At 38.3% G+C, this 14,229-nt stretch overlaps 1 protein-coding gene across 1 annotated transcript in view; it reads left to right on the plus strand.

Moving 5' to 3' along the window:
- Window positions 1-14,229, plus strand: part of LOC147076455 (uncharacterized) — a 46,866-nt gene that overhangs the window by 6,415 nt on the left and 26,222 nt on the right. Inside the window, exons 3-14 of the mRNA XM_085940277.1 lie at window positions 1,704-1,783; window positions 1,893-1,954; window positions 3,295-3,445; window positions 3,682-3,806; window positions 4,021-4,131; window positions 5,531-5,652; window positions 7,392-7,487; window positions 7,561-7,713; window positions 8,116-8,431; window positions 8,839-9,055; window positions 9,144-9,227; window positions 13,259-13,407. Of these exons, the coding sequence (XP_085796403.1) occupies window positions 1,704-1,783; window positions 1,893-1,954; window positions 3,295-3,445; window positions 3,682-3,806; window positions 4,021-4,131; window positions 5,531-5,652; window positions 7,392-7,487; window positions 7,561-7,713; window positions 8,116-8,431; window positions 8,839-9,055; window positions 9,144-9,227; window positions 13,259-13,407 (1,666 nt within the window). The remainder of the gene's footprint in view (window positions 1-1,703; window positions 1,784-1,892; window positions 1,955-3,294; window positions 3,446-3,681; window positions 3,807-4,020; window positions 4,132-5,530; window positions 5,653-7,391; window positions 7,488-7,560; window positions 7,714-8,115; window positions 8,432-8,838; window positions 9,056-9,143; window positions 9,228-13,258; window positions 13,408-14,229) is intronic.

Genomic DNA, 14,229 nt, shown 5'->3' on the forward strand with positions numbered 1-14,229 from the left:
CTGGATGGAAACATCGTTATTAGCCATGACATATGTGCACAAAACCTGGTGTACAACTGTTTTATGGGCAGTCTCTGACTCGCATGTTCCAAGTCAGTCGTTCATGACATGTATGTCTAGTACCTGGGTTCTTGCTTTATATAATTAACTGCTCAGCACAGCTATTCTTAACACTTTAGCACGATTCTGTTGTTTTTATTAGTTCAAATTAACACGGAAGCAATTCCATACATAGGGCGGTTACCAACAGTTTACAATAATTGGTATATTTGTAATATGGCGAAAATTAAAGTTGGTAGACATGTCGTTTGAAATATCGAATCTCGGTCAAATTCGGTTATGTTCGTGCTGGCGTATCTATGGTTTTTCCATCTGAACCTCGGAATACTCTAAATTTTGTATTGTAAAGTCAAACAAGAATTGAACATTATTAGTCATGTCATTGTTGTATGTATTAAAATAATGCGTTCCTATTCGACAGATCGCGAGGAACTTTAAATTACGGCATCACATAGATTATTTTTCAAAATTGTCGCATCTCAATTTTCAATATGTAATTGACGTGCTCTATCTCGCTCTAAAAATTAACACAGCCAAGAGAGAGGGTGTTACTTTTGACAATTAACTTCTTGTGAAAATCAACTGCCTGAATACATAATATGATATATTATGACTTTGGGTGTTAATGTTAGAATAGCCTCACAGATCAGTTTATCACCGACAAACAATAGAACAAATTTATAGTCGCTCCGGAGTAGATATTATCTCACGTTGATTTTGAGGCTAAGATCAGGCTATACAATCGGTAAAAGATTTGATGTTTTCATGGGGGCAGTGAATCGCAGCTCCGCGATGAATGTGATGTTCAAGTGGACATTGCGGTATGGTACCGCTCCAAATTTGAGCAACACAGAGTAATGTTGCCTTTGAGAACGTCTAGAACTGAAATATGCTCGGAAATTGTAAAGTTCTCTGACTGAATTGTAGAGAGGGCCTGAACAACGGATCCTCGCTCAATGGAGAAGAGGCAATATGGCAAGCGGGTCACAGTCAAATCATCGGTAAAATTATTATAAAAAGAAACCTTTACTCTCCGGAAAGGGTTTTTTTTATTTTCACCAGAATCCCTGGATATAGAAATTGATAGTAATACGAATTAGATAGTTTTACTAAAAATTTACAAAAATTCTTCAACACAATCATCAGATTCCAGCCAATGTGTTTTACCGATTAGCTACTTGCACTCACGACGAAATTAAATTAACTAATAGTCATGTTAAGTACCTGGTTTTGGTTTGAATATACCAATAATAGATACTTACCACGCTGACGTCAAGATCTGTCCAAATTGTGTTCATAACGTACTTGCACTTGCTAATAATTTAATAAACCACCTTTTTTATTCAGCGAATAATTCTACGTAGGTATCTTTCTGAATTATGTATGTTCAATAAAGAATGTTACATATTTAAACCGTATGAATTATTCGTTGAATAAAAAAAATAGTTTATGGATTCAGTTACATTTGTCTATGCAAGAGAGAATGCAACTTTGTTGGCATTTCTGAGTTGTAATTATGTTGGTGACAAATTGAATATCTGTGTACATTTAGCTTTACACTCTGCATGATTGCTTCTAAACATCGCAGGCCAGTGGAGCCTATATAAGTAATTGAAGTAACATTACGCTTTGTTGTGTTTCAGGGTCTGCGTGGTGCTGCCCTGCGTTGACTCTGTTGTGTTGTCGGCGCAGCCCCATGGGAGCGGGATTGTCTCAAACACAGGCAAGTGTACCGACATGATAAAACCTTTTACACAATAATGAAACATGTTAATTTAATAATAACAATCAAACTGATGAAATTGATTAATTAGTTTGCTTTGTGGTTTCAGGATGGCGCCGTGCTGGCGTCCCAGCACGCCGCGCAGCCCGCCACCATGGCCGAGGTCGTCAGGTAAATACACATGTCATCGATCCAATCTAAACTGTAATACGTACTGATAGATCAAGCCGTCATGAGTTATGGACGACTGCTACAAATACCTACAAATTATATACTAGAAATTTAAATAGCCAAAAATATGGATCAACGTTCCTTCGTAGTCCATTGGCTTCTCATGCCAGGGGTTCAGAGTTTGATTCCTAATCTTGGGTTTAGTACCCTAATGCCCTTCAAAATAAACTCATTGGGATTGCATACATTTCTTCCAACGATCCATTGTTGTTCTCCATAATGTCGTCTCGTGACTCAAACCAGGCCCGTTTCAGCGGCTCCCATGACTCACCACGGTGTTCATGAAGTCAGGGTTACTGTTTGCGAAACTTGTAGGTGGACTTGCTTCTACTCCAATGTTAAAAGCTTCGGCATGAATTACACATACACTGTCTATAAAGTCATTTCTTTACTCAAAATAGAATGCACCGAATCACTGCATATCCCCGACCATTGCCGACTCAAGTAGAAAGCCGATACATTCACAACGACTGGTCCTTCCTTTTCCGCCCCTCCCGTTGTTGTCTATGGATGACCTGTCATAATTCTATAGAGTGCTCATACTGACGCATCTGTCATGTTCACACAAGGGAATGGTTTGATTTGGATAGATGAGTTACATGATAAATAATACACTAGCATTAACACACCTACAAATGTAATGCATAGATCAATGCTACATATTTTTTGGAAATCGATATTACCACCGGTTTTTGTGTGAAGGTCTAGTCTGACTATGACAGCTGATGAATAACAGAAATGTATATTATTTATAAATAACACTGATAGTTAATATATTTGATGTGAGATTTTTTTATAATTTAATTTGAAACGAGAAAGGGCGTATTAATATGTCAAGCAATCAGGGATCTGATTTTGACAGCTGAAAAGTGCACCACTCGTTGCTTGTGCAAAAAGGTATGCTCAGGCTTTATTAATCTAAAGATGGCGCTGCCCCAACACATCAACTAGCTCTCGAACGGTGACAGGACAGTCCACACATTGTCAATTACCTCGTCGTTCGGCTTGTTGATTGCCTATCGGAATGTGAATTGCTCCAGCGATGTGCTGCCATTTTTGAACAGGTCGTATTACTTCCGAATTCATGTCTTGCCGATGACATTGTCGAAAGCACGTTGAATCTTTTGAATGGTTTGTCAGAAAGAAAAATGATATTCCCTCGACTCTCCACGAATGCAATTACAAGGGCACTTTTCAGTTTATCACGCTCGAGCAACGCATGTCTAATATATATTGATACAGCGGATGTGGATTATTAATCATTGTCATTCTGATTACAGGGAGCGAAAGAGAAAGATGAACGGCGGGCTGGCGACGTTGCGTAGGCGCCTCCTGGCCGGTCGGAGGGGCGGGAGAGGATCGCGGAACTCCCGATCAACAGACAGGGCCGCTCCCCTCAGGGATCTGCTCAAGGAATGGTCACCTTTGGAGGTATATAATTATATACTTACTTTTATCAATTACATTATCTAGCATTTCGATTCTTCGGAGCAGTATATAACTTAATACGGAATGTGTAGAGCTCACAACCAAACGCAGATTATTAATTAAAATAACATTTACTCGGTAAAATTCCATTTTACTTTACAGTAGAACGGGTTAAAAACTAAACACTGGAATAAGTGTAATAAGCATTGTTAATGGATATTGTTTTCATTGCGTCACAGGTCGGCGCTCTTCTGGAGGAGTACGAGGCATTGGCAGCACTGCGAGACCTGTGCGTGCAGGCTGAATTGGCGCGCCCGCCTGCCGCAGCCCTCAGGGGGGACCTGGCCACTCTCTACGATCAAAAGTGAGTCAAATTTGTAAACCAATTTAAACACATTAACAGCGTCACTGATTCGGAGTCAACTGCTGTAATACTGAAGCTCATAGCCCTGCTGATGAGTGGCTTGAACATATCTTGTAGAGTGATCTCTGGATTGAGACAGATGGACATAATTATTGCAGGAAGACACATATAATTTTACATTGCCATAATTTGTTTCTATTGAATGTGTTTCCAGGATATGCCCTGATGCAGAGTTGATTTTCAAGGGAGCGTGTTTTCCGGTGCACCGGGCCATACTCTCTGCTAGGTGCCCTTACTTCAGAGACCTGCTGAACGGATATCCTAGGTAAGAGGATCACAATATCACTATCGGCAGCTGTGTTCCAACGTACAACTTAATTCCAAATTCAATAAAAATAATGATGAAAATACTAATTTCAAAAGTAATATTTCTTAATGGCGACACCGGCAGCCACGCTAACTAGATAAAGTTAAATAGCGGACAACACATTATATCTTGATTTACAACATTAATACTCATATTGTGATACCATCATCACGTCATGTGTCGATGTCGTGTGATGTTTGTGATTGCAAAGACTTTGTACCATTAGCGAGGGGTGGAGGTAAGTTGTTAAGATCCGACATAAATAGTGCACACTAAACTTTGTCGGTCATACGTAGGTATTTGTTTTCACTGAACTAAGAATATAAATTGCAGATGGTGCTCGTTAGTTTGTAAAATTCAATTGAACCCTGCCTAAGCCAAACCATAATAGGTATGCTATGGTCGATCTGACAAAAATAGTGCACACTTTTTCAGTCATAATTATTTGTTTTCGTTGAATTGAGAATACATAGTATATCACAGATAGTGTTCGTTTTTTTTTTAATTCATTAAGCCCTGCCCAAACCATAATAGATTAAAAAATTTTCTTCAATCTCTATATTAGGTATCTGAAATAATGTATGATTTAAAGCCATAATTTTAGATATTTTATAGATAAATAAATATTTTTTGACTATTACCTATTATGGCTTTGTTTACGCCGTGTCCGGAAACTTGTACATATGCAGTTCGCCGTATCATACTTCACCGTGAAATGTTGTATCGGAAATATATGGTCGTATAAAGACCGTCCAACCTCTGGGTCGTATAGTACTGAAATAAAATCCATGTCTAAATAAAACACGGTTGTCGGTTTACAGGAAGCCAACGGCAAACAAATTTTGAAAATAGCCGATATACTGAATTATTTGTTAGGTTAGGTTAGGTTTAAATCTGAACATTATTGTCTGCAATCCTCCACGAAAAACACGTGATTTTTTCGTCTCTTTCCGATAAGAAAGCTCACGGCGAACTGTGCTACAGTGAAATGTAATACGTACAATTGACATGTAACCGGTTTACACAAGGCTTAATTGAATTTGTAATTTGTAGTCTTAGTTCAATGAGAACAAGTACATATGACTAATAAAGTTTAGTGTGCACTACTTTTGTCAGATTTTAACAGCCTACCAACACACTTCGCCACTGCTTTGTACCATCTATAATATACAACACATGGTCCTAGACAAGAGTGACTCTGGTTTGGTGAACTTTGCGAGTCAACTTTAAGTAAAGACTGCACTGTATATGATGAAAGACTCAGGAATGCTAATTGATTCCTGTCTGGCGAATTGACGGCATGGTAAAGTGTGATTTGCGTTTGAGATTGGTATTAATGATGTTATTTCCATTCCAGCTTGGGAGCCCGAGTGTGCCTGGAAGCCCCCCTGCCCCCGGCGGTGGACGCGGCCTGTCTGGACGGACTGCTACGATATCTCTACGCTGGAGAGCCGGCATCATCACCGTGCCCCGCCTGTGGTCAGTACACTTGTCATATTATAGGCATTTAAATATTGACTGCGGAATAATATCCCGGTTAAAACAAATTCTAATTGGTAACCCTCAAAAATTTGCCAATAACTTTATCGATTCGGCAGGAAACAAGACAGATTAGAAGGTGGCGCCAAATAAGACAAAGTGGTACAAGTAGTGCTATCTAAAAGTAGTCTTTTTATTTCAACTCCTCTTTCATATTATATTTAGGCTGTGTGTTACACCGAATGTGTGAAATTGCGTATTACACGAAATCGGCAATATTTTGACTAATTCATGAATAAGGCAACGGGCTTGCATTATTCATGAATTAGGCAATTTATCTGCCGAGTGCGTGAATTTGGCAGGGTATGGTATTCTTAAACTGTCAACATGACAGTAGAAAAAGTAAATTTAATACAGATGGTTTTATTAGTTATAATTGGACATCATATAATATTATTATTATTAGGTTATGTGAAGTTAGGTTAGGTTAGGTTTTTTAATTCAGAATTCAACTGAATGTCCATTTTGAGGTTAGCTAACAAGTGTCAACAAACTATCAAATCATACTATCACAAACAAATAATCGACCATTGCACGATTGATACCCAAGCACGAATCAAATCGCGAAAATACCTTTTAATAAAAATTTTCCATTATCATATTATAGTTCTAGATTTTTTTTGGGCATAGTAAATGGATATGAACGTCATTGTAGTTATTTATTGGTATATTTTTAAATAATCAATGACGTTTGACACATTTGGTTAGTTTGATTAGTTGCAAAAAACACCACCAGAGCGCGACCATCTAATTTGCCCAATGCATGAATTAGACAGAAAAATTACTGCCGAAGTCACGCACTCGGCAGATATTTTGCCTAATTCATGAATAAGGCAATGGGGTTGCATTTTTCATGAAATAGGCAAAATTTTGCCGATTTTATGTAATACGCAATTTCACACATTCGGCGTAACATATACACAGCTTCAGGTAGGTAATGCTCCGTCCCAGGTGAAATTCAAAAATATACGCTCTCTTCTCATAAAAATACTAAAGTAATACTGTCGAACGAAAGTAATTAATGAAAATTGATTTTATAGTAGAACATTGATATAACGGTCTAATGCACGTGAGGGGGTGTCCGTTAGAGCCAAAGTCCGTTATATAAGTTTTATAAGTCTGACACACCCATTGTGTAGTGACATTAATGTTCGACGTCATCACACTTTCTATCGGTAATTCTGCTTTGAAAAAAGAATCAAGTTTTGTTTGCACTTTTGAAGTCTGCTGTTTTTTTATAATCAACTCTAAAATTATTACAACTTGCGTAATAAAGTTGAATTTCGTTATCTGACGAATAGCCAATAAATAATATTAGATTATCATGCGTAGAACATTGTTTCAAACGGTAACAATTGGATTTAAACATGTATAACAGTAGCCGAATATTTTTAATAATTTTCATGTTTGACCGGATATTTTGTCCATTATATTCGAAGTCCGTTATATCGAGGTTCTACTGTATTATGTTAATCAAAATTCTATGCAGACGATATTTATGGTAATAATATTGAACGAGAATAATTTGGCCATTTACCAAAAGTCGCTGAAGACCTTCCTAACAAATATACCTAACTGAAATGTGCCAATCACATATCGTACGTCAGCTACCGAAAATATTGCCTTAGCTATGGTTTGATGGCCACTGACTAATAGTGTCAGTATTGGTAATATTTCAGATGGTGACGGTTACGAGACATCAAATCGGAGACAGCCCGCTTCCAGCGTACCTGATTGCTGTCCTGCACAGGCTGACTCCAATCGTTCACAGCACGGTATGAATACTTTCAATACGATTGTTGGTTCACTCCTGTTGGCAGTATCTCTGAATGATTGATTCCATTGCAGGTATCGGGGGCCGTCTCGCCCTGGACGTGGTGGGGAGCGTGAACAACTCGTGCACGCGGAGGCCGGACCCCTCCCTGCTGAGACGACTGGCCAGCGACCTCGGTGCTACCCCGTCAGCTTTGCATAGAGACATGAGACATTTGCTCGATACCGGTAATTATCTACCTTCGATGCAGGTTTTTGTCAATAATCACGTAAAACAACATACTTCAAAAAGAATGTGAGCTGCCATTTTGTTTTTGAGGCTGCTAACACTATGTATAATGAACATATTACCAAAGCCAATGCAACCACAAGTACAGTCGTTCGATTTGATCCTTTCAAAAATAATAATACATAATGCACATAGGGTTTCTTCCATCCAGGGTCCAATTTCTTTGGTTTATATTAATTATTCAATTTATATTGATATAATATTTTAATAATTATTGGGAAATCGAAGTTTAAAAAATGGCAACAATTATTATTGCGTGTTACGTCACTAACATTTTCATAGCTGCTATTCTATTTTGATCCTTGCATTGCATTTTGACATTTGTTTGTGTTCAATTCCAGCGGAGCTGGCCGACGCGTCCCTGGTGTTTCCTGGCGAGTCGTACTCCTCGTGGCCGGCTTCCCACACGAATACCACCAACAGCACTTCGTCAGCGTCAAACAACAACGATTCCCGAAGCCAGCATCCCTCATCTTCGTCGGTCAACAATCAGCAGCAGTACAGCACGCAGTCGGCATACGGCAGCGGAAATGTCAGCCGCGGGGGCAGTAACGTCGGCAACGGCGCGTCACCTCCCAGCGAGGAGTACGGCTTCAGGCCACGGCTGGAGCTGCCGTGTCACAGGGCCGTCTTGGGGGCTCGTTCACCCTTCTTCAGGTTAGTATTTATTACTAGTTTCACATTGCTTTCCTCTAGTTATTATTCAAGCTTTTGCAGAGTTTTTATTTACACCTATTGACATATTACTGCATTTTCATACATACATATGTCGTATTCTATGTCCAATTTCACACAATATAGAGTAATCTGTGAATTCTAAAACATGACAAAATCATACGAAAAAATGTTTAAAAACAACTTACACAAATCGATTATGTAAAGTGATGTAGAGGCAATACAAAAATAATGGGAATAGCAAGACTTAATTAATATCGAGTGTTGAAAAATATGAGGGAAAATTAAACATGTCTTTAAAAAATATGCTATTTTCAATAGTTACGTCTGTATTGTAATATTATGCATTAAAGCACTCGTTGTCACACGTTGCACTGTGTGATTTTCAGGAGTGTGATCCAGCGGAGGTGCCGGCAGCAGAGCACGGGTGGCGCTCCCTCCAACTCTGACGCCCTCACAACGTCAACCGTGCCGCCCACCGCCCCCAATCAACAGCAGACTTCCAACACTGCGAACGGTTCCGCGTGCGTAAAAATTGTGCTCGACGAAAAAGTCATTCCTCACAAGTACGCCAGGGTACTGCTCCATGCTGTCTACACTGATCAGGTATGAATATTGTCATTGGGTTTCGCTGTTTATAAAACGATATACGTGTCTACATCTTAACTACTTTATACTGAATTTTATTTTTCAGGTCGATCTGAATCTCATAATGCGGGGCGGAAGCTCTATATTCAGCTGCTCTTTGCTGGCCAATCATGGTTCAAGTCTTGGCGAGGTAAATTAACCACGGAAATATTTGTAATGTAATAAATAAGAATACCTTTTGCGTCTTCCCAGGTGATATCAGCATCCCACAGCTCTGCTGTATACAACCGGTGGATACTATGTATTTAGCGAATGCCAGAATCAGGTTACCTTTGCGAATAGGTAGGGTGGCCTCAGACCCTTGGGATTTCAAGAAGCTGCAATCTTGATTCTGATACTATCGGAATGCTAGTATTGACGGCAGTGGCAAAGGGTGGAGATAGGCTGTGGAAATCCGACATAAATGGTGCACACCAAACTTTATCAGTCATACTTATTTGTTTTCATTGAATAAAGAACAATATTGCAGATAGTGTTGGTTAGCTTTTAAAATTCAATTGAACCCTGCGTAAACCAAGTCATAATAAATAACTAAAATTACACCATTGAATAATACATAATTCTGAATATTTTTTTACTACAGTTGACTTCGGTTATTACGAACTCGGACATAGCGAGATCTCGGATGTAATGAGGAAACATTCGTTGACATTTGGTTTATGATTTTCTCCATACATCATTTATTCACTGTTATATCGAGCAACTTATCGGATATAAATCCAAGGTTTGTGGAGTCCGTAGGTACCTACCTGCGTTCATTACAATGAACAACTTCTTTTGTAGTCTTTTTTTTTTATTTTCGACCTTTTTTAGTTATGTGAAAGCTTATTTAAAAATACCTTTTCTCTGATATAACGAGTACCGCTTATAATGAGCAAATTCAGTCGGTCCCATCTTCCTCTTAATAACCAAGTTCGACTGTATTATCTACTATGGCTTGGATTGTGTAGGGTTTAATTGAATTTTAAAAACTAGCAAACACTATCTACGCATTGTAGTCTCAGTTCAACGAAAACAAATACGTGTTTAGTGTGCACTATTTATGTCGTATCTTAACCCTTTCTAAGCGTTACGAATCCCGACTTAGTACAACAGTGCGCGTTGTGATTTCAAGCATCAATAAATCGTAATAAATGTCAGTCAAACATACACAAATAGAGTAGTAAAAAATCGGAGTCAAGTTCAAAAATGATTATGACAGAACCTAATATTTTATGTGACTCTAAAAATAAACATTCGTCGCCTAAATCTGATAAGAAATCACGAACAAGACTTCTTCATTGAAAAAATGCCAGCTTACTCGAGCGGCGCCATGACACTTACGAAATGGTGCTGGACTAATGCGTCGATGACAGATTAACAAGTGTAAGAACAGTTCAGTATTCTTATAGTCTACCGGCTACCATTTCGACAAATATGTCATACACATAATGAATAATAATATGGTTTATGACTTTTATGAGCATTTTTGTTGAGTGTGTTGAAAAAATATCAGTCATAAATAACTCATTTTTATAGCATCCAGGACATCTCAAACTGTGTAACTTTTGTTTGAACTCGCATACACATTGCAGCACTGCAGGCCGAGTATAAATAAATCATCCTTGAGAACTACTGGCTATTTGAGAGTGATGTACTTACCACCAGTGCCTGGTTTGTACCTACCATTGACCCCGAACTGAATGGAATCGAATGACACATAGTTTATATAACAAAATGGTTTATTTTTCGAATACCTATTACAATTCGTAAAATATTAAATTTCAAACACTTTTTGCACTTCTAAATGCTTTATAGTCACCACAATTTTATTTTCAAGTTCATTTGTTTTTTTTTTATTATATTACTTCAATAACCTGGTACTAGAATAGGTAATCTCTTATTTTATTATAATGACGTGATAGTAAGTAACTCGAGTTATTTTCGACTATAAATATAAGAAGAATTCTACATAAAAAAAATAGTAGTCATGAATCAAACCCTTTTGAATAGTATTACGAAAAAAATAATTCTCAAGTGTCTGTCTCACACCAGCAGACGATGATTTGCCGCCCAGTGTATAAAAATTCAGTAGCGCGGGACCTGGTGTTTGCGTAATACGACAATTTCCGCATTTATGCGGGAACGGGCGTCTGAGTGTTCGTGTCTTTTCTTTATAAATGGCTGATAACTAGGGTAAATAAATAATTTTTGTCTGTTTCACCTAATACTATAACCAGAAAATAGTATTTAAAAATGTTAAGGCCATGCATTAGTTGAGGCACGGTCTAAAAAGATCGTCGCTAGGCGATGGGCGGATTGCGGGTGGCGGGTGAAAATGACGCCTGTCAAACGAAATATTAATTGTCATATAAATCCAACATACGTCCATTTTATGTTCTGTTTATTGTTCTATTAGTAACAATAATAATATATTCATTGACATGTTTTCTTTTTAAAGTAAATGGGTAACGTTTTTAGTCATCTTTACACGATTTTAGAATTAATTGACCCGTCGCCATCACGCACCAAAGTGACGTGCTCCTGGGTCAACATTCTCTCAGTGAATGGCAGCGAGTCCAAAATTTCGTCGCGCGTACAGTTGAAAATTATTTGGCGTTTCACTGATGCGTCACCTTAATCAATGATAAACAAAGAGACATATTAAATCGCGGACTTCTAGGTATATTTAAATGACACCTGGTTCAAATTATTTTCCGAAACTATAAACTCGCGGATAATATACTGGCAGATAGGCGAATGAATGCAATCTCCAAAAGCATTCCTTTTGTAAAAATATTTTGTAAATTCACTTTGATCAATGTAACTTTCGAATATTCTATTTAACAGTTTACGCACCAAATAGTTTTTCAATCACTAAAAAACAATATAACTTATTATATCGCAAACTCGTATCGTTACAAACACGTCAGTCAAATGTCTTCGGCGCACATGCACTAAGAAGCGATAAGACACTATATACGCGGCAAATTTGAATTGGCCCGATGACTGATATATTTTTATTCAAGACACGCTCCCGAAAAATATTTATTTAAATTAGATAGAACAAAAGTTTAGGCTATCCATTGACAGATGTCAAGAGAAGGATGATTTTTGAATAAATTAAATCAATATTCAAATTATTCGCGCCTGGCGGAAAGCAGTACTAGGCAAACGAAAATCGAAAAGACTTTAGTCAGCTGACGCGCGGATGACTCGCGCGTATAGGCTGACTAAAGTCAGTTGCCGCGTTAGAAAGGTCAACAGCTTACCTCCACCCTTCGCCACTGGTGCACACTATACTATGTCAGTCAGTCAGTTTTCATTGAACTAAGAAAACAAATTGCAGATGGTTTTTAAAATCCGACTAAGCCCTTTTATAGATGGAAGAATATTTTTTATCTAATAGCTATTACGGTTTAGTTTAGGCAGAGTTTTAATACCAGCACCGTCTGCAATTTGTATTCTTAGGCCCTCCCACGGAGCAACTGAAGTCCGACGGAACTGAAACTAATATTCCAATCAGTATCTAGCTAATGTATTTCAATGGCGGCTCGCTGACGGCGACACTGGAATCTCTCAGTTTCAAAACGATCGCGAAGACACGCGACATGCTAGTCGTAATTAGGTTAAGTACAATATAATCAAAATTGAAATAACCTAATTCTATTTGAGCAAACGCAGCAACGTGTGTGTTGTCGGTTGTTGTAGAAAACAGCTGATGTTCCAGCTTGACAGTTTGAGGTTATGTGATTATTATTTCAAGTGTGTTTCAGTCGTTTCAGTAGCGCCGTGTGCGAACCATCACATTGGTCAGTTTATGAGTATCATCACCAACCAGTTCCGCCAGATTTCAGTTGCGCCGTGGGAGAAAGGCCGTAGTTCAATGAAAACAAATAAATATAAGTGACAAAGTTTAGTGTGCAGTATTATTGTCATATCTCCATAACCCTTCCCAATCTCCTTTCACCACTGACAGATAGTATCTACATAGCCAGCATAGCACTCGTGAATTGTTAGTCAGCCTATCGATTGTCTCTTGAATGTCCCATAGAATTGTTGAATAGGGCAGATTAGGAGCATACATTTTACTACAGAGCCATCTTCATAGAAGGTTTTGTTCAACATCTTTAAAAGTCACTTCATAAACTCAATAATAATTATTGACTTATTCGTTTGCAGGCCCAAGCCCTGTCCGGGAGTCGAGACCAGACCGCAAACAGCAACCGGTCGGGAGGGGGAGGGGGCGGCGGAGGCGGTGGTAGCAACGTGCCTGTCGCCCACGCTCCGTCCCCACTGGAGGAAGCCATGGAGCTCTATGAGATCGGAAGGTAAATTAATTTATTCACAGGTCGATTGATATACTCTTCTCAGCCCGTCTGTGTTAAACTTTATCGGTTTTTAGACACTCAGCCTGAAATGTATAGAATGTCGAGTTACGTTAAATCAAATCGCGTCATATATAGATTAAAATTATAAGGACAGCTCACTTTTTCTTGGAATACAATGATATAAATAAATAGGTAATATTATAAACATTGAATAGTTTAACATTGGTTAACTGAATCAATTAACACGTATACCTAGTAGTATAATACTGGAATCATATATTTTTTTATTGACATCAAAAAGTTTGTGTATTATCAAAATGGTGTCTGTTTACAATAATAATTAATGACAACATTCTTAACAATATAATAAGACGTATTTAATACTGCTTATCTATCATCTTCTTCTTCGTCGGATCCTCATGACTGAGGATCGTTACCCAGATGTTGACAGCCTTGTCTATGGCTTGACACTCTCTCTCGGCATTCAGCCCCACACAGGGCCTTTGTCAATGTGAGATCTGTAGCACTCTTGACTTGGTCTGTCCAACTTCTCTATGCTGTCATCTTCTCTGCGAGCTATATGAACAAATATTAGGTGAAAGAAAGCCGAGGAGACGATTGTACGTTTTTGGCCATATTTCTAAAGCGTCTAGCCTCTGCCATACTCAGGCATAAGCATATTTTATACAAATCGGAAAGACAAGACATCTTACTAGATACATTTTAGTATTTGTGTATATGTTACGCCGAATGTGCGAAATTGACTATAATATGAAATGGGCAAAATTGTGCCTAAATCATGAAAAATGCAAGCCCATTGCC

The sequence above is a fragment of the Rhyacophila brunnea genome, unplaced genomic scaffold (assembly GCF_057557595.1).
Source record: "Rhyacophila brunnea isolate RB1 unplaced genomic scaffold, BYU_Rbru_1.0 scaffold_13, whole genome shotgun sequence".
Taxonomy (NCBI): domain Eukaryota; kingdom Metazoa; phylum Arthropoda; class Insecta; order Trichoptera; family Rhyacophilidae; genus Rhyacophila; species Rhyacophila brunnea.